Source organism: Coregonus clupeaformis, chromosome 17, assembly GCF_020615455.1.
Source record: "Coregonus clupeaformis isolate EN_2021a chromosome 17, ASM2061545v1, whole genome shotgun sequence".
NCBI classification, from domain to species: domain Eukaryota; kingdom Metazoa; phylum Chordata; class Actinopteri; order Salmoniformes; family Salmonidae; genus Coregonus; species Coregonus clupeaformis.
In genome coordinates, this window is record NC_059208.1 from 57,013,658 (window position 1) to 57,035,314 (window position 21,657).

The 21,657-nt window shown below is 42.5% G+C and overlaps 1 protein-coding gene across 1 annotated transcript in view; it reads right to left on the reverse strand.

Moving 5' to 3' along the window:
• The window catches only part of LOC121586782 (CUB and sushi domain-containing protein 3), a 759,103-nt gene that overhangs the window by 532,788 nt on the left and 204,658 nt on the right, over positions 1-21,657 (reverse strand). The window contains exon 4 of the mRNA XM_041903753.2: positions 7,669-7,863. Coding sequence (XP_041759687.2) covers positions 7,669-7,863 — 195 coding nt within the window. The remainder of the gene's footprint in view (positions 1-7,668; positions 7,864-21,657) is intronic.

Below are 21,657 nucleotides of genomic sequence, written 5' to 3' on the forward strand. Positions count from 1 at the left end.
TACCGTTGGAGGATGTTGTCACCCCAGCACAGCAGAATTGGAATAGCAGAGCTGATCTGAGTGAAGTGCCTGCCTCTGTGGGGCTGCCGGTACACCTGTACAGCAGTGCTGTCATGATGATTTCACGGATTCACACCAGGCTTCAACTCTCTCTGCCTCAGGCTCCAGCCCCCTCAAACCAAGCAAATCCAAGCTTTAGTGAATGAAAGCTGCAATAAAAAACTACTAATAGAAAAATATAAATGTTTTCCTGTTTCCCAGTAGCATTTGAGGAGGTTAGAGTGGAGGTTGATTTTTGTTGTTACAGTATATCTAGAGATTCATTTCAGTGTTCATGTTTTCATATAATTGTTATTGTTTTTCATTACGAATTGGGAATAACACCTTCCTAAACATAAGTAGTTAGTGTGTGTTAATAAGGGGGGGCTGTGTGACCATTTTGTTTAGGCTACTCTATATCCAGGATCAATGCTGAGGATACCGATACCTCTCCTTCTGACTCAATGATAGGGAGCCTATTTAACACAAGGGACCCAACACAAGGGACCCAACACAAGGGACCAACCAGACATGGAGTAGATGGAGTATTCATCCATGTCTGGCATCATCACAGGAGCTGCTCCATCCTATATTACTTCATCTGTCATAACACAAGTCAGTAATCTGATTAGGTTTTCCAACACTAGGAACTGTCCAACGATGGACATCAAATCAACTGTGTGCCACCAACCGTTCACTCTTCATGTTGTTGTTTAAAGCTGAAGACATTTATCTAGATTTGAAGTTAAATAAATGTGACTTCCATGCCTGGATTAGTTAAGTGGCAGATTGCCTAATGCATATGGTAGAGAGAATTTGACTTTAATTTGCACTTTTCTATGTTTTCCATATTAAGATGCTTTCTTGTCCATGAATTCAAGTTGAATTGATAACGGCCCAATGATCCCTGGTTTAGAGTAATGCAGAGGCACTGCTTGGAAAGCTTATCGCATAGTTTTACTCTTTTTTTTGTTTTACTCTTCAGTAAAATGCTTTCTCTGTTCTCCCTTAATCAATACTGGGATTTTGAATGTCTTTTTTATTCCCACCTGGAGTGAGATTCCAAAGCTTTATTGGAGAGAGAGAGATACCTGCCTGGCAGATTGAGGTCACACTCCCCCCAAAGTGAGCTTGGCAGCACACACTCATGAAGATTCCAGATAGGCACAGGCAATACTATGGATTCGTTTACACAGGCAGCCCATTTCTGATCTTTTGCCCAATTACTGGCAAAAGAGCTGATCAGATTGGTCAATAGACCAATTAGTGAAAAATACATAATAATTTGGCAGCCTGTCACAACGCAGCCAAAAGATGTTAGATTTTAAAACGGTCCTGAAAACCAATGTCATACTGTACTAGATCAGACCACTGCTAAACAGAAATATCTACTGACCGTTTGTGCAGTCACTACTGTAGTTGCATTGGCAATTATTAATAATTAGCCAGGAGGTTTTAAATAGACCAGTTTTATTGTAATTGGTCAATGGGCACTGATTAGACTTGCATGCTGGTATTTATACAAATATTTGTCATAGCGATCACACTAAACGGCATAGAAATTATGTCATGTTTTAAGTATTTCATTATAATAAAGTTGTTCTGAGCTTTTAAACATAAAGCTGTGTGTGCATTCATTAAACTGTACTGTAACATTTTAACATTGCTCTGACATGTATATATGACTAAATATGAACTGTTCCTTGATTACAGTTTTTTAGACGAAACAAAAACACTAAATTGTTCTGTAAAGCATTAAGAGTTCTCCTAAAAGAGGAAATGTGCCTTTATATGGCAAGTATGATTTTAATGCACACACACTAACACATACTGCAGGTACGAAACAGTAACGCTTCCGTCCCTCCCCTCACCCATACCTGGGCTCGAACCAGGGGCCCTCTGAAAACATTAACAACAGTCCCCCTCAAAGCATCGTTACCTATCACTCCACAAAAGCAGCTATTTCAAGGTCTCAGAGTGAGTGACATCACAGATTGAAATGCCAGTAGCGTGCACCGCTAACTAGCCAGCCATTTCACACCGGTTACACACACGCGCACACACACACACTGCAGAGAGTATTTTCCATTCAACTCCTAGCAAATCTAATTTGGAGTTTTGTCAGTCTACATAATACTTTTCCCCTCTCAAACATTCATGCAAAGCAAATGCCTCTCTCATATTGTCCATGGAATAGGTAGTTGGGCTTCCACTCAGCAAAATATTGGGGGTTGAAGAATACCTGCAAAAAATCAATTTGGACCGATGCCAGGGTCTTGGCAGGCTGCAGATTAGCCACAGAGATTCTCATCACATTAGCCCTCAGTGAGCGGCTCCCTGATCCACTAATATATATAGAGAACAGGCTCCCTGATCCACTAATATATATAGAGAACAGGCTCCCTGGTCCACTAATATATATAGAGAACAGGCTCCCTGGTCCACTAATATATAGAGAGAACATGCTCCCTGGTCCACTAATATATAGAGAGAAAAGGTTCCCTGGTCCACTAATATATATATAGAGAACAGGCTCCCTGGTCCACTAATATATAGAGAGAACATGCTCCCTGGTCCACTAATATATATATAGAGAACAGGCTCCCTGGTCCAGTAATATATATATAGAGAACAGGCTCCCTGGTCCACTAATATATATATAGAGAACAGGCTCCCTGGTCCAGTAATATATAGAGAGAACAGGCTCCCTGGTCCACTAATATATAGAGAGAACAGGCTCCCTGGTCCACTAATATATATAGAGAACAGGCTCCCTGGTCCACTAATATATACAGTGCCTTGCAAAAGTATTCATCCCCCTTGGCATTTTTCCTATTTTGTTGCATTACAACCTGTAATTTAAATGGATTTTTATTTGGATTTCATGTAATGGACATACACAAAATAGTCCAAATTGGTGAAGCGAAATGAAAAAAATAACTTGTTTCAAAAAATTATAAAAAATAAATAATGGAAAAGTGTTGCGTGCATATGTATTCACCCCCTTTGCTATGAAGCCCCTAAATAAGATCTGGTGCAACCAATTACCTTCAGAAGTCACATAATTAGTTAAATAAATTCCACCTGTGTGCAATCTAAGTGTCACATGATCTGTCACATGATCTGTCACATGATCTCAGTCTATATACACCTGTTCTGAAAGGCCCCAGAGTCTGCAACACCCTTAAGCAAGGGGCACCACCAAGCAAGTGGCAACATGAAGACCAAGGAGCTCCCCAAACAGGTCAGAGACAAAGTTGTGGAGAAGTACAGATCAGGGTTGGGTTATAAAAAAATATCAGAAACTTTGAACATCCCACGGAGCATCATTAAATCCATTATAAAAAAAATGGAAAGAATATGGCACCACAACAAACCTGCCAAGAGAGGGCCGCCAACCAAAACTCACAGACCAGGCAAGGAGGGCATTAATCAGAGAGGCAACAAAGAGACCAAAGAAAACCCTGAAGGAGCTGCAAAGCTCCACAGCAGAGATTGGAGTATCTGTCCATAGGACCACTTTAAGCCGTACACTCCACAGAGCTGGGCTTTGTGGAAGAGTGGCCAGAAAAAAGCCATTGCTTTAAGAAAGAAATAAGCAAACACGTTTGGTGTTCGCAAAAAGCCATGTGGGAGACTCCACAAACATATGGAAGAAGGTACTCTGGTCAGATTAGAATAAAATTGAGTTTTTTGGTCATCAAGTAAAACGCTATGTCTGGGGCAAACCCAACACCTCTCATCACCCAGAGAACACCATCCCCACAGTGAAGCATGCTGGTGGCAGTATCATGCTGTGGGGATGTTTTTCATCGGCAGGGACTGGGAAACAGGGCAGAATTGAAGGAATGATGAATGGCGCTAAATACAGGAAAATTATTGAGGGAAACCTGTTTCAGTCTTCCAGAGATTTGAGACTGGGACGGAGGTTCACCTTCCAGCAGGACATTGACCCTAAGCATACTGCTAAAGCAACACTCGATTGGTTTAAGGGGAAGCATTTACATGTATTGGAATGGCTTAGTCAAATCTGTGGTATGACTTAAAGATTGCTGTACACCAGCGGAACCCATTCAACTTGAAGGAGCTGGAGCAGTTTTGCCTTGAAGAATGGGCAAAAATCCCAGTGGCTAGATGTGCCAAGCTTATAGAGACATATCCCAAGAGACTTGCAGCTGTAATTGCTGCAAAAGGTGGCTCTACAAAGTATTGACTTTGGGGGGGGGTGAATGGTTATGCACGCTCAAGTTTTCTGTTTTTTTGTCTTATTTCTTGTTTGTTTCACAAGAAAAAATATTTTGCATCTTCAAAGTGGTAGGTATGTTGTGTAAATCAAATGATACAAACCCCCCAACAAATTCATTTTAATTCCAGGTTGTAAGGCAACAAAATAGGAAAAATGCCAAGGGGGGTGAATACTTTCACAAGCCACTGTATAGAGAACAGGCTCCCTGGTCCAGTAATATATATAGAGGACAGGCTCCCTGGTCCAGTAATATATATAGAGAACAGGCTCCCTGGTCCACTAATATATAGAGAGAACAGGCTCCCTGGTCCACTAATATATAGAGAGAACATGCTCCCTGGTCCACTAATATATATAGAGAACAGGCTCCCTGGTCCACTAATATATATAGAGAACAGGCTCCCTGGTCCACTAATATATAGAGAGAACATGCTCCCTGGTCCACTAATATATATAGAGAACAGGCTCCCTGGTCCACTAATATATATAGAGAACAGGCTCCCTGGTCCACTAATATATATAGAGAACAGGCTCCCTGGTCCACTAATATATATAGAGAACAGGCTCCCTGGTCCACTAATATATATAGAGAACAGGCTCCCTGGTCCACTAATATATATAGAGAACAGGCTCCCTGGTCCACTAATATATGAGGTTTGTGCAGTAGGCTATAGGCCCAATGCATTATCACTGCATAATATAATATTATTGACTATGCTTGAATTGCCCTGCCAATGTTGTTCTTCTCAGACCATTTTGAAATGATTTTAAATATATATATATATAGGTACTGTATGAGATCCCACAGGTAATGGTTTACTGATGGTCCATCTGAGGGGAGGGAGGAGGTAGCGGTGAGGCTGCGAAAAGGTGACAGTCTTCCAGCCAATGGCGAAACTCAAGTCCCCACTGCATTATTTCTGCCTCATGCACCAATTCATGTTACTCCTATGACCAGCGAAAGTGAAATATTCCTCGATATTAAAAAAAAGACACAAGTTGCTAATAATAACAGCGCAAGCTGATCGGAACACTTTGCTGTACATATTAATTGAAGCTGCAGTGTTGGTTGCAGCGTGTGGAAATCGGAAGAACGTGCATTTTATGGCTCATAAAGGTGTTGAACAAAGTGTTGACAGTGCTGAATATCAACTTAAACAGGAACTTACTCTTTGCTCTATTCGTTCAGTCTCTCTCTAGTCATGGTTTTAAACGTTTTGAAATCTCACAGTATCAGCTTTGCTGTGCATTTGAAATTGGAGGCTTCTTTTAACAGTCTACGGCTCGAGGAAACTGTGCAGACACAGTGATCTGATCTATCTGATTGGCCAGCGGTAGGCATATAGGTGCACTTGATTTGCTCTCTGGGCCTGCCGGATGGGCGGAGTTCTCCTTCAGACACATGAAATGGTTCAAAATGGGAACACTTTGCCTTCCTGGCTCTAGGGCTGCTGAATCAAGTGCACCTAACGGCAACAGCGTGAAACAAAAATAAAATAAAATTGAACGCAAGGCTAACATAAATGTTAGACTAGGAATGCCTTTGAGATCGACCGGTTGGTGACCATGTAGGTTATGGTGGTTCAGTGGTGTGTAACAACAATCTCCTGAACAGGTAGTTGATTTGTGATTGACGCCTGATTTCTGTCACCACTTTCCACTGAGCTAATGTCACATAGTACTTATTCATTACCAGAAGTCAACCTGATGCATGGTAGAGAGATTGAAATGCCCAAAGAGTAGACTACAACCAAAGTCATGATGGACAATATGAACATGAATGTGCTGTACAGTTTATATTAAACACCCTTGAATAGTACTGTACACACCCTGTAGTCTGTACTGCACCTTGAATAATACTGTACACACCACTGTAGTCTGTACTGCATGGCCAATAGCTTAAAGACTAAAGGCCAACACATGTAGAATGTATCAAAGCAGAGGTTTATAATGCCAATGGATCTGGATTTCTAGTCCCTCTAACCCTTCTAACTTTCCTATTTCCCTCACTGAAATGGCCCAGGCTTGTGACTCCAACCATTTTCTGTTCCATTTCGCTTTTATTTTATTTTTTAAAAACAACCATGTTCAATTACGGATCACTTAATGGTTTAGTTTAATATGCACTTATTTGTAGGCTGGCATCCCATTGCCAGAGGGAGGGATAACGTTTATACTTGTTTTGCAATTACTCCATTGACTAGGGCTCTGGTAATTCTTACAGTCTCGTGTTCATCAGACAGAAGGAAAACATGATGCACGTTGCTTTCATCTCAGACTGATTATTAAGGACATAGCAGGCAGAGGCACACGGTGCCTATGGAGAGGCTTTCATTTGAAAACGGTCATGGATAATGCACATTATAATTGGCCCCAACACGGAACAATAAATCTGAATGTGTTTAGAGCGAGGGGAGCCGACCACAGGATTCTTCCTCTATGCTGATGGTGTGTGTGTGTGTGTGTGTTCCTCTATGCTGATAAGGTATAGTGGTTTATGAATAACTGTCCCCAGCTCTTATGAAAAAGATCCTGTCAGTTCACGACCGTGATACTATTTGCTGTCTCACTGCCATTGCATTGGAGTCACTGTGGCAGAGGAGATAGCGTTGGCCATTGACTCTCATGGAAAAATAGATTCATATTCTATAGATGCTGCTCTGAACTATCATTTGTCACATACTGGAATGTGTTGTCAATAAATCATCCACTGTTTCAGTTAGTGCTGAATTGTTGTTATCTAGTCATTCATAAACAATCCATTCAGAAGTAAGGATGGTGTAGAACAGGGTTCTTCAATTCCGGTCCTGGAGGGCCGAAACACTTCTGTTTTTTATTTCTACCTGGTAGTTAATTGCACTCACCTGGTGTCCCAGGTCTGAATTAGCCCCTGATTAGAAGGAGAGGATGAAAAACAGAGGTGTCTCGGCCCTCCAGGACCGGAATTGAAGAACCCTGGTGTAGAAGGTCAGAGCTTATGGTGTGCAAAACCCTGACAGACACCACAATCATACACCTGTACTTTATGTAATCAGTATGTACTTTATCTCTCTCTCTCTCTCTCTCTCTCTCTCTCTCTCTCTCTCTCTCTCTCTCTCTCTCTCTCTCTCTCTCTCTCTCTCTCTCTCTCTCTCTCTCTCTCTCTCCGCTCTCTCTCTCACTCTCTCTCTCCCTCTCTCCATCTCTCCCTCTCTCTCACACATACACCCACATATACTTTCACAGATGAACACAAAACACAAAAACATTCGGACAAATCTATCACACATCTGCCATACACACACCGTACCATCTCCACAGACACACTCCCATAGTTAGCATGCAGCTGTCACCGACACTGTTTCACACATTCACACACACAGTGCCAGGGCATGGACACTCACCTCTGCAGATGGGCACAGGGAAGTCCCACATGGCGCCCTTCTCCGCGTTGGTGACACAGGTGAGCTGTGGGTGCCCGTCCAGGACGTACCCGGTCACACAGCTGTATCGGATCTGGTCTCCCACGTTAAAGCGTGTTCCGACCAGGATGCCTTTGGGCGGTACCCCAGGGTTTCCACAGGCACTGATCTGCAGTTCTGGCAGGGAGAAGAGGGAAGTGGGAGACAGCCGTTATGCTTAGTTACAACATCTAAGACAGAGTAGAGGGAAGAGGGAGACAGCCGTTATGCATTGTTACAACATCTAAGACACAAGTTAGGCATGAAGTCAGGCATGTAAAGTAGCCCATTGTGTAAGAAAATCATCATGGTTGGTTTTCTCTGCTTCTCTCTCGCTCTTTCTCTCTCTATTTCTCTCTCTATTTCTCTCTCTATTTCTCTCTCTCTCTCTCTCTCTCTCTCTCTCTCTCTCTCTCTCTCTCTCTCTCTCTCTCTCTCTCTCTCTCTCTCTCTCTCTCTCTCGCTCTCTCTCTCTCTCTCTCTATAATTATAATAATATATAATATAATAATATAATATATATATATAATGCTTCTCTCTCGCTCTTTCTCTCTCTATTTCTCTCTCTATTTCTCTCTCTATTTCCCTCTCTCTCTCTCTCTCTCTCTCTCTCTCTCTCTCTCTCTCTCTCTCTCTCTCTCTCTCTCTCTCTCTCTCTCTCTCTCTCTCTCTCTCTCTCTCTCTCTCTCTCTCTCTCTCTCTCTCGCTCTCTCTCTCGCTCTCTCTCTCTCTCGTTTCTGTATTTGTATTTGTATTAAGAAATACAAATACAAACTCAACTCAGCATCAAGACACTCAGAACATTTTAGCGCTTCCTCACTGCCATTATATGCAGTTCAGTACTGCATTGCATTCACATTGAACTTGCCTGCACATCTGAAGGTATAGGACACAGTGGAAACAGCCAAGGTCATTCCCATTGTGCTGGGTGGGTTGGGTTGAGTTCAGCTTTAGCTTCATGCTGGGCGAGCAAGATAAGATAACCATATACTGGCCGAGATATGTGCAGTATTTGAGTGAAAGACAGAGCCAAAGAGAGAGAGAGAGGATGCTGTAATGGAGGAAGATATATATTTGAGTGAAAAAGAGAGTCAGAGATAGAGAGAGAAAGATTGAGAACGAGTGAGAGAGAAAGATAAAAAGTGAGTGAGAGATAGATAGATAGAGAGAGAAAAGAGAGAAAGGACCGTGCAAAAAAAGCATTAATAGTGCGGCCAGCCATCACTGGTTACTCCCATTGTATTCCAACCATAGAGTGTGTCAGCCAGCCAACTGACGCTCAGGCAAACAGTTCTCAGTGGATTTGCTGGACACTGAGTAGTAAAAGTGTGTCTGTCCATGGATGGAGTATATTATTTTCAAATCGTTCAGATTTGCTGCCCGCAGCAGAGAGAGATCAAGAGCAGATGGGCTCCTGTATTTTTCAGCATATTTTTCCAAAACGATAGATATAGAGTTAGATAAACTTAGATTTTTCCACAAGGACATATACAGGATACTACCCTCCACAACATAACATTCACTCCAAATCAAAACTCCAAACCTACAACCTGATTTTGGACACAATTACCTGGAAGGATTCCTACTAACAAAGATTCGTATTTCTAAGGTCTATACTGCAAATGCTCTGGCAAACCAACGACCAGCAAAAGAAGCACAACGTAAACCTGAAAACACCATCCAACTTGGAACTGAGTGAGTAATGTTTAGTCTGAAGCTACTTTTAAAGCCAAGAAGAAAAATGAATTACAATGATATATTTTACATTATAAGGACTGAATGCTAAGTTAAGGCTACCAAGCTTGCTAGGACAGAACAGATCCGGCTGCAACTTCAATTAGCACTGAGGTGTGAAGTGAGAGGTGTCAAAGCCCTTGAACCCAACAATGGCAGGAGAGTTTCACAGCCTACCCCACCCAAATGCAGAGGCCTTTGAAGCCCCCTCCCTCTGTGCAGAGGTCATTACAATACAGTACCCCCCTGGATTAATCTCTATATTGAACTGATATGTAGCCAGGACACTTCAATTGTAAATTACCTCAATAAGAAACAATATTGTTGCTTTGATCACATCAGAAGATTTCCTCCTCGCAATCTCCAAAATAGAATAAAATACCTAAAATACAACAGCCACAGGACAACTTTGTTTGGACGTCGTAAAGGACCGTTCACCGAAACTGAAGAGATACGGCTAGCTAACGACCTCCTTTTCCACGTGGGAAAAATTGGTGGACAGAGACTTGCTAGATACGTTAGATAGCTAGCTGGGATTTTGTACAAGGAATCTGCCTCCCGAAAAAAGCTTCTCCCAAGTAGGTGTGACACTGCTGCTTGGATTCCACCTGGCGATCTGTTCCCCGTCTGCCCTGGCCTGTCTCCCCCCTGTCTGGTACAGGTACCCCCCCCTCTCCCGAGCTTTCGCTCGCCTCCAGCACACACACACTGTTGGGGCGAGTGACTCTTTGAACTTACAATGGCTAGCCCCAAGTCGTTCTTTTTTTTTATTGTGCTTTATGCTTCAGTATTTGCCTCATGACTCCTGCCTCCTTTGCTGACTATGAACTTGCTTGTTTACCCAACCATGGGACAGACCATGTTTGTTTCCCCACTCGGGACTCTGACTCTCTATTGGTTACACAGTCTCTTGGCCTCCCATCCTATTCTAACCACCTCTCGCCGGCATTGTATTCATGTTACCTGATGAAATTGCTGTACAATGATCTTGTTGCCATCTGATGCACATTCAAATGTCATAAAAAAAGCAACACTGCAGAGCTCTCCCTGTCCTCTGCCGTGTCCTGATTGTATTACTGCGGATGATATCTGGAAATGTGCATGTACACCCTGGCCCATCTACTGTTGCTAGATCCAATTCTGGCTTGTGCTCTGATATCTGCTTCACTGATTTCTGCTCTCGTAAAAGCCTGGGTTTTTTGCACGTTAACACTAGAAGCTTATTACCTAAAATTGATCAATTGAAAGTGTGGGTTCACAGCTCCAATCCAGACGTGTTGGTCATTACTGAGACGTGGTTAAGAAAGAGTGTTTTGAACACTGACATTAACCTTTCTGGTTATAACCTTTTTCGGCAAGACAGATCTTCCAAATGTGGTGGAGTAGCAATCTTTACCAAGGAACACCTTCAGTGCTCGGTTGTCTCCACCAAGTCTGTCCCCAAACAATTTGATTTGCTGGTTTTAAGCGTTAAACTTTAAAATAGCTCTTTGTTGACTGTTGCTGGGTGTTATCGTCCACCATCAGCACCGGCCCCTAAGCTCTCTCCTGGCCCCTTACACTAAGTCTGAATTTGTCCTGCTAGGTGACCTAAACTGGGACATGCTTAAACCACCTGACCAAGTCCTAAAGCAATGGGACTCCCTAAATCTTTCTCAGGTTATTACCAATCCCACAAGGTATGACTCCAAACACCCAGAAAAGACTACTCTCCTTCATGTTATCCTCACAAATAATCCTGGTAGGTATCAGTCTGGTGTTTTCTGTAATGACCTTAGTGATCACTGTTTTACAGCCTGTACTCGTAACGGCTGCTCAGTAAAACGACCTGTCCTGATTTGTCATAGACACTTGCCTAAAATTTTTTAATGAGCAAGCCTTCCTTCATGACCTGGCCTCTGTAAATTGATATAGAATCAGCTTGATCCCCTCTGTCGAAGACGCTTGGACTTTTTTGTTGTTGATATTTTCAGTGGTATTGTTAACAAACACGCCCCCATAAAAAAATGAGAATTAAAAACAGGTTCAGCCCCTGGTTCGACCGTGATCTGGCAGAGTTACTCCACCTCAAGAATTCCATTTGGCGAAAGGATCGGCACACGCATACTCAGGCTGACTGGCTCTCGTTCAGGAAAATGAGAAATAAGTGCACTCAGGCTATCCGGAAGGCCAAAGTTAGTTACTTTAAGGAGCAGTTCTCTCTCTGTGGGTCTAACCCCAAGAAGTTCTGGAAAACGGTTAAATACCTGAAGAATAAACCCTCCTCCTCACAGCTGCCCATGTCCCTTAATGTTGATGATGTGGTTGTTACTGACCAGGAGCATATGGCTGAGCTCTTTAATCACTGCTTCATTAAGTCAGGATTCCTATTTGACTCAGCCATGCCTCCTTGCCCATCCAACATTTTCTCTCCCACCCCTTCTAATGCGACTAGCCCCGACGCTCCTCCCTCTTTTCCCCCTGCCCCGCTACAAAGTTTCTCCCTGCAGGCGGTCACTGAGTCTGAAGTGCTAAAGGAGCTCCTTAAACTTGACCCCAAAATACCATCTGGGTCAGATGGTTTAGACCCTTTCTTCTTTAAGGTTGCAGCCCTTATCATAGCCAAGCCTATCTATGATCTTTTAACCTGTCTCTCCTCTCTGGAGAGGTTCCAATTGCTTGGAAGGCAGCCACAGTGTGTCCTTTATTTAAAGGAGGAGATCAAGCTGATCCTAACTTTTATAGGCCAATTTCTATTTTGCCCTGTTTATCAAAAGTGTTGGAAAAACTTGTCAATAATCAACTGACTGGCTTTCTTGATTTAAAAAAAACATTTTAGGCATTTAGCAGACGCTCTTATCCAGAGCGACTTACAGTTTGTGAGTGCATACATTTTTCATACTGGCCCCCCGTGGGAAACAAACCCACAACCCTGGCATTGCAAGCGCCATGCTCTACCAACTGAGCTACACGGGACCTTGATGTCTATAGTATTCTCTCTGGTATGCAATCTGGTTTCCGTTCAGGTTATGGATGTGTCACTGCAACATTAAAGGTCTTAAATGATGTCACCATTGCCCTTGATTCTAAGCAATGTTGTGATGCAATTTTTAATGACTTGGCCAAAGGTTTTGATGCGGTAGACCATTCCATTCTTGTGGGCCGTCTAAGGAGTATTGGTGTCTCTGAGGGGTCTTTGGCCTGGTTTGCTAACTACCTCTCTCAAAGAGTGCAGCGTATAAAGTCAGAACATCTGTTGTCTCAGCCGCTGCCTGTCACCAAGGGACTACCCCAAGGCTTGATCCTAGGCCCCATGCTCTTCTCAATTTACATCAACAACCTAGCTCAGGCATTAGGAAGCTCTCTCATCCATTTATATGCAGATGATACAGTCTTATACTCAGCTGGCCCCTCCCCGGATGTTGTGTTAAACACTCTACAACAAAGCTTTCTTAGTATCCAACAAGCTTTCTCTGCCCTTAACCTTGTTCTGAACACCTCCAAAAAACAAAGGTCATGTGGTTTGGTAAGAAGAATGCCCCTCTCCCACCGGTGTGATTACTACCTCCGTGTAAGGGTTGGTGTGAGGTGTGACCCAGGTGCGGTGCAGGATAGACAGTAGGCAGTAGGCAGAGATGGTGAAACAAGGATCTTTACTAGTGGTCCCAAAACCAGGATACAAAATAACGGACTAAAGGAGGAGCAAATTGGTCTCCAAAAACAGGCTGACAGCAAAAATTTTAAATATTAACTAATACTGAAACAACAATGAAACAGGGTAAATATTTCTCAAGTACCTGTACATAAGATCAGACACTGATTCGTACTGCTTGGCATCAAGAAACAAGCAGAGAAAACTGATCAAGGGAACATAGGGAAGTGAGGGCATAAATACACAGGTGAACAGGTAGACACAGGTGACACCAATAGGATCATGATTAGTCCAGACTGTGAGTGAGGAGGTGCCTACGGTTGTCGGAGGAGGACACCTAGTGGGTCGCTCCGGAACTGCGACCCCATCCTGTAACACCTCTGAGGGTTTAGAGCTTGAGGTAGTCACCTCATACAAGTACTTGGGAGTATGGCTAGACAGTACACTGTCCTTCTCTCAGCACATATCAAAGCTGTAGGCTAAGGTTAAAACTATATTATTATATTTTTTTGTCATTAAACAGACACTCTTATCCAGAGCGACTTACATGAGCAATTAGAGTTAAGTGCCTTGCTCAAGGGCACATCAACAGACTTTTCACCTAGTCGGCTCGGGAATTAGAACCAGCGACCTTTTGGTTACTGGCACAACACTCTTAACCACTAAGCTACCTGCCACCCTATCGTAATCGCTCCTCTTTCACCCCAGCTGCCAAACTAACCCTGATTCAGATGACCATCCTACCCATGCTAGATTACGGTGATGTAATTTATAGATCGGCAGGTAAGGGTGCTCTCGAGCGGCTAGATGTTCTTTACCATTTGGCCATCAGATTTGCCACCAATGCTCCTTATAGGACACATCACTGCATTCTATACTCCCCTGTAAACTGGTCATCTCTGTATACACGTCGCAAGACCACCTGGTTGATGCTTACTTTTAAAACCCTCTTAGGCCTCACTCCCGCCATCTGAGATACCTACTGCAGCCCTCATCCTCCACATACAACACCTGTTCTCCCAGTCACATTCTGTTAAAGGTCCCCAAAGCACACATATCCCTGGGTTGCTCCTCTTTTCAGTTCGCTGCAGCTAGTGACTGGAACGAGCTGCAAAAAACACTCAAACTGGACAGTTTTATCTCCATCTCTTCATTCAAAGACTCAATCATGGACCCTCTTACTGACAGTTGTGGCTGCTTTGCGTGATGTATTGTTGTCTCTACCTTCTTGCTGTTTGTGCTGTTGTCTGTGCCCAGTAATGTGTGTACCATGTTTTGTGCTTCTACCATGTTGTGCTGCTGCCATAATGTGTTGCTACCATGTTGTTGTCATGTTGTGTTGCTACCATTCTGTGTTGTCATGTGTTGCTGCCATGCTATGTTGTTGTTCTAGGTCTCTCTTTATGTAGTGTTGTGGTGTCTCTCTTTATGTAGTGTTGTGGTGTTTCTCTTTATGTAGTGTTGTGGTGTCTCTCTTTATGTAGTGTTGTGGTGTCTCTCTTTATGTAGTGTTGTGGTGTCTCTCTTTATGTAGTGTTGTGGTGTCTCTCTTTATGTAGTGTTGTGGCGTCTCTCTTTATGTAGTGTTGTGGCGTCTCTCTTTATGTAGTGTTGTGGTGTCTCTCTTTATGTAGTGTTGTGGTGTCTCTCTTTATGTAGTGTTGTGGTGTCTCTCTTTATGTAGTGTTGTGGTGTCTCTCTTTATGTAGTGTTGTGGTGTCTCTCTTTATGTAGTGTTGTGGTGTCTGTCTTGTCATGATGTGTTTTGTCCTATATGTATTTTTTTAATCCCCCGTCCCCGCAGGAGGCCTTTTGCCTTTTGGTAGTCCGTCATTGTAAATAAGAATTTGTTCTTCACTGACTTGTCTAGTTAAAAAATATATAATAATAGTAATAATAATAATAATATTCCTCTGGTCTGTGGTTTAGAGCAAGGCTTTGGGGCAAAGGGAAGTGTCTGCTCCACCTCTTCAGGCTACCAGGGGGATGGAATATCTAACCGTTACATGGTCTACTGTGAATTAGTCTTTCTACGTAACACACACACACAAACACACACACACACACACAGACACACACACACACACACACACACACACACACACACACATACACCACACACACACACACAGACACTGCAGACACTCACAGCTTGCCGAGGGACACACATGGGGTTACGGATACGCATGTCTGCAGGTATCAGCAAACTTTTTTCATTTAATACTGCTAATTACCTGGGTGCTGATGTTGTAAAATAGCCTGACTGAAAACAGAGTCATTGGGCTGACAGCCAGCATGTGTCTCTTCCCTTTAACAATGGGAGATCATCATTAGTCTCCTAGACCTACAGAGTGTGTGTGTGTGTGTGTGTGTGTGCGTTTGTGTGTGTCGGTGTGTGTGTGTTTGTTGGCTTGGTGGCCATGAGATAATGAGTGAGCACACTTTGCCTCTATTGTGACCACTGGCGTCTGTTTTATTAGAATAACTACCACTAGCTAGGTTTCCATCCAATTGGCGACAGATCTTCATGCAAATATTCTAAAATCTGCATAAAAACAATATGCGTATTTTCCATCAAATTGACATGTTGCAGATAAAAGGCTGTGCGTGATGACGTAGTGCACATAAAAATACCTTTTGCAGTTAAATTCCCATTTACCCCCCCCAAAAAATACAAGTTAAATGAGTTCCATTTCTTTTTCCACTCTACTGATGGTTTTCTCACAAAAATACTCTGGTTTTGGCACATGGCTCTAGTCAACAGCTCGCAGATACAGTGCGGGTATAGCCTGCAGAAGATTATTATGGACAAAAGAGCGAGATTATTTTTATTTGTCAAACGGCAGCCAGCATTGATCATCATTTCACCAGAAGAAGACCCTCAGTATTTACTGGAAAGGAGCATCAAGCTCATCACTGTGCACTTTCACCACCCTGTGAAGTTCATCATAACTTATTTAGCCTGTAGCCGACGAGTCGTAATGGGAAGACCACGCAACATGTTATTGTGTGACTCCAAGTTAATTTCGATATGATGGTTATTATATCAATATTTGCGCATAAAAGCGATGACACCGACATATCTGGCATAATTCATTTTACCGACACAAAAAGATCCCATCTTATCTAGCTTATTTTGTTTTGTTGACTTTTTGGAAAGTTTTCCAACAAATGTTCTGTTTCTGTCAGTCCTGTTGTGACATTTTTTATCAGACGTGTCCTTTACTGGCATACAAAGGTGGGATGGAAACCTGGTTATTGTCTACCAGGATTATTGATATCATGGTAGAACATGGACAGGTGCCCTGTGAAGGCTATCAGTTAGTCATTTTTTTTTCATAGAGCTCATAGGTTCATGGGAGTTCACAAAAATGACACAGAGAGAGAGCAAGAGAGAGAGAGAGAGAGAGAGAGAGAGAGAGAGAGAGAGAGAGAGAGAGAGAGAGAGAGAGAGAGAGAGAGAGAGAGAGAGAGAGAGAAAGGGAGCTTGAGAGAGAGAGAGAGAGAGAGAGAGAGAGAGAGAGAGAGAGAGAGAGAGAGAGAGAGAGAGAGAGAGAGAGAGAGAGAGAGAGAGAGAGAGAGAGAGAGAGAAAGGGAGCTTGAGAGAGAGAGAGAGGGAGCAAGAGAGATAGCTAGAGAGAAAGAGAGAGAGAGCTAGAGAAAGAGAGAGAGAGAGAGTGAAAGAGAGAATTGGCAAGGGCACTAGAACAGTCTGCAGCACCCGGCCTCACCTTACTAGAATCTGAAGTAAAAAGCCTACTGTTTGCTGATGATCTGGTGCTTCTGTCTCCAACCAAGGAGGGCCTACAGCAGCACCTAGATCTTCAGTACAGATTCTGTGAGACCTGGGCCCTGACAGTAAATCTCAGTAAGACAAAAATAATGGTGTTCCAAAAAAGGTCCAGTTGCCAGGATCACAAACAAATTCCACCTAGACACCATTGTCCTAGAGCACACAAAAAACTATACACACCTCGGCCTAAACATCAGCGCCACCGGTAACTTCCACAAAGCTGTGAACGATCTTAGAGACAAGGCAAGAAGGGTCTTCTATGCCATCAAAAGGAACATAACATTTGACATACCAATTAGGATCTGGCTAAAAATACATACATTTGTTTTGGAACCTATTGCCCTTTATGGTTGTAAGGTCTGGGGTCCGCTCACCAACCAAGAATTCACAAAATTGGACAAACACCAAGTTCAGAATTCTGCTAAAAATATCCTCTGTGTCCAAAGTAAAACTCCTACAGAGAGATTCACCTGGAGAAGAGTCCCCTAAGCAAGCTGGTCCTGGGGCTCTGTTCATAAACACAAACAGACCCCACAGAGGCCCAGGACAGCAACACAATTAGATCCAACCAAGTCATGAGAAAACAAAAAGAAAATTACTTGACACATTGGAAAGAATTAACAAAAAAACAGAGCAAACTAGAATGCTATTTGGCCCTAAACAGAGAGTACACAGTGGCAGAATACCTGACCACTGTGACTGACCCAAAATTAAGGAAAGCTTTGACTATGTACAGACTCAGTGAGCATAGCCTTGCTATTGAGAAAGGCCGTTGTAGGTAGACCTGGCTCTCAAGAGAAGACAGGCTATGTGCACACTGCCCACAAAATGAGGTGGAAACTGAGCTGCACTTCCTAACCTCCTGCCAAATGTATGACCATTTTAGAGACACATATTTCCCTCAGATTACACAGACCCACAAGGGTTTCGAAAACAAATCCAATGTTGATAAACTCCCTTATCTACTGGGTGAAAAACCACAGTGTGCCATCACAGCTGCAAGATTTGTGACCTGTTGCCTCAAGAAAAGAGCAACCAGTGAAGAACAAACACAACTGTAAATACAACCCATATTTATGTTTATTTATTTTCCCTTTTGTATTTTAACTATTTGCACATCATTATAACACTGTATATATACATAATATGACATTTGAAATGTCTTTATTATTTTGGAAATTGAGTGAGTGTAATATTTACTGTTCACTTTTTATTGTTTATTTCACTTTTGTTAATTATCTACTTCACTTGCTTTGGCAATGTTAACGTATGTTTCCCATGCAAAATAAAGCCCTTTGAATTGAACATTGAAATTGAGAGAGAACAAAAAAGCCTGAAAACTTGGACCGTGAACAAGCTCACATTCCTCCTCTAGCTCTGTGAAGAAGTTAGAGATGCAGTTGGTTTCTTTAATCCACAATTGAAAACCAAACACTTGAAGAAAATCTTCAGGTGTGATTCAGTAAAGGTCACACATTTCCACAGTAATCTGGGTATATAAACTAGCGTGACAAACAGACGTGCCTGAGAGCTTCAACAGTGACTCTGCCTCACCTCTAACTACTCACCGTGTGTGTGTTTGTGTGTGTGTGTGTGTGTGTGTGTGTGTGTGTGTGTGTGTGTGTGTGTGTGTGTGTGTGTGTGTGTGTGTGTGTGTGTGTGTGTGTGTGTGTGTGTGTGTGTGTGTGTGTGTGTGTGTGTGTGTGAGTGTGTGTGTATGTGTGTGACAAGAGAGACGTGCCTCAGAGCCATTTAAATTAGAAGAAATACAGTCGTCTATGTTTATTTTATAAAATACTGTATGTTCCAGAAAATATGCTTAATATGTATATTTGCATATTTGATGAGTGTTGGGAGACTGTCTGTTCTAGGATGACGAAGTAAGGAGACATACGTTTTTAGTTTCCACCAGTTACCACAGCCATAGAGTCAAAATTGGCTAAATTGTAAAAATTCATGAAAACAAACAATTAGCTTTTTGGTCTTAATTTAAGGTTAGGGTTAGGCATAAGGTTAGCAGTGTGTTTAAGGTTAGGGTTAAGGTTAGGGCTAAGGTTACGGTTTAGGTTTAAAATCACATTTTAAGAAGAGAAAATAAACGCCCTAACCTTTTCTATCGCTACACCCTTGGGCTGCCTGGGAGTCACTGAAAAGCTAAATGTATTTGAAGAAACTTGCCAAACTGCTGAACCATGCTAAAATGTAGAATTTAGGGGGAAAGACCACTGTAGTTTCATCTCCTAGACCTGCAGTTCATATCTCCAAATGTAAAATTAATGAGGACACCGAGATTCAGTGAGCTTTCAACCAAGGTAGAAAACACGATGTAGAGATTTATCATCTATGGCAGAACTATTCATGCGAGTACTGCCTCCAGTGAAAAAGCAAAGTTTACTTTAGATTAAGAACCAGACAGTTTTAGAGCTCAACCCAGAGAAGGAGAAGTCTGGGCCTGAACTACTCAACACCTTGAAAAATGTAAACTACCAGCAATATTTGCCTTTAAACGACCATGTTATTGTCACAATTTTCCATGAAATGTACTAAGACAAAACCATAAAGTACATTCAAGCCTATTTCAGCATTTCATGCATTGTTCATGACATTTTGGCAACGGCAGAAGGACTGAAAGGGACCTTGGGAAAAAAACAATGGTCAAGCAGTACCCGCAGTGATAATCATTGTCAAATTAAGAACTTCATGGTGCCTTTGGTGTTCTAAAAAGGCAAATCAGCCAACTTTCTCCTGCTTCCTTGACTGGCCCGCCTGGCCCGCCTGGCCCGCCTGGCCCGCCTGGCCCGCCTGCCTAGAGCCCTTTCTGTAGACCCACTGGGCAAAAACGGGTTAAATCAACATTGTTTCCACGTCATTTCAACCCAAAAAGTAAATGTGATAATGTTGAATCAACGTGGAAAACGGATTGGATTTGCAAAAAGTCATCAGCGTAAGGGAATTACGTATTTTTTTCACCCAGCGTTTAACCTAAATCCAATGACATGGTGACAGTTTCTGTTGATTTCACGATGAATTGACGTTAGATGACAACTCAACCAAATGTAAATCAAAACTAGATGTTGAACTGACGTCTGTGCCGAGTGGAGGTATGGCTACAGTGGCTGGAGCGCTAGAGATTCAACCTCGGGGTTGATTGTGTTTCGAAGTGAGATGGGGCTTTAGCAGCTAAATGACCTGCCCTTCTCTGAAGAGTGCTAGCTCCCACCTCCTGGTCATCCATCTCCCTCTTAATGCCACAGTTCTGCTCTCTGACAGCTGATTGACAACCAGTAGACCCAGGACCTGGCCAGGGCTCTCCCTCCGCCCACGGTGACATAGAGGGTATTTTCCTCAATGTTCCGTCCTGTCCAGACTGCTGGCTAATACGAGGTCTATTGATTGCATTTGTAAACTTGGATGTACTTTGGAGTGCGTTTTGTAAAACCCTCAACGTGTTCCAGAGAGGTTTTAGCTGCTACGCGTCTCTGACTGCTTTGCTGCAGTCCTGGCAACCACCCACCCACAGAGTAGAGAGAAGAAAAGGTATGGATGATGGAAAAATTGAACCACGGAAAATCTATGTCCAACTATAGATTCAACTGAAATATGAAATGTGTAATTGGATGCATCCCAAAGTACACTATAGGGAATGGGGTGTCATTTGGGATGCTAGATGCAGTCTACTGTATGTATGTGAAATATGCTCAGATTGAGATATGAACCTTCCAGAAATAATGAGGCACGGTATTCTGTAGAATCTCAGGATCCAAAGAAGACATACAAGAGAACCTTAAGCATTATCTTTCAGAGTGGAGTACAGGCCGTACAATATGACCAGGAATATGTCACAATACCTTAGGCATGGTTGTAAACATATTGGCCTATCACCCTCACAATTCAATAATACATCACTTTGAATAATGCAGAAAAGCTGTTAAATATGTAGGCTATGGCCATGATATTAGATAAATGATGCATGGAAAAAGGACAGCGTGATAATACTATATGCATAATGTTTAACTCCAGTGATTTATATGGGACACATGCTTCCCAGTGCATCCTGGGAAGCATGAGAAGCCAAGAGGGGAGGACACCAGAGGCAAGGCAACACAACCCCTTTGTTACTATGAGTCCACTAGACTGTTTTCTCTCCAACCCAGTCTGGGCTACAGTTTTAACATTAGCAATTTCATTCTGTTGTTAACAGACTCCACACATTGACAAAGGGATATATATATATATAGTGTTGAAGGCACTGCCTTTTCTAGTTTAGAATTACAGCATGACTGATTGAGTTAAGCCACCTACAGTAAAGTTGTCGTACTGTGTGATTCTCAGTCTGACCCCTGCAGGTCAGAGTCGGTATTACTAAGAGTGTGATTGGTACATAATTAATAAAGCACACACACAAACACACACACACGTACACAAACACACACGTACACAAACACACATGTACACGTACACACAAACACACTGCTTTGCTTTATCTTGGCCAGGTCGCAGTTGTAAATGAGAACTTGTTCTCAACTGGCTTACCTGGTTAAATAAAGGTTAAATAAATGAAATGAAAAATAAAAAAAAGAAGAAGAAGAAGAAGAAGAAGAAGAAGAAGAAGAAGAAGAAGAAGAAGAAGAAGAAGAAGAAGAAGAAGAAGAAGAAGAAGAAGAAGAAGAAGAAGAAGAAGAAGAAGAAGAAGAAGAAGAAGAAGAAGAAGAAGAAGAAGAAGAAGAAGAAGAAGAATGAAGGAAGGAAAAACGACGGAGGTATTGGAGTTTTC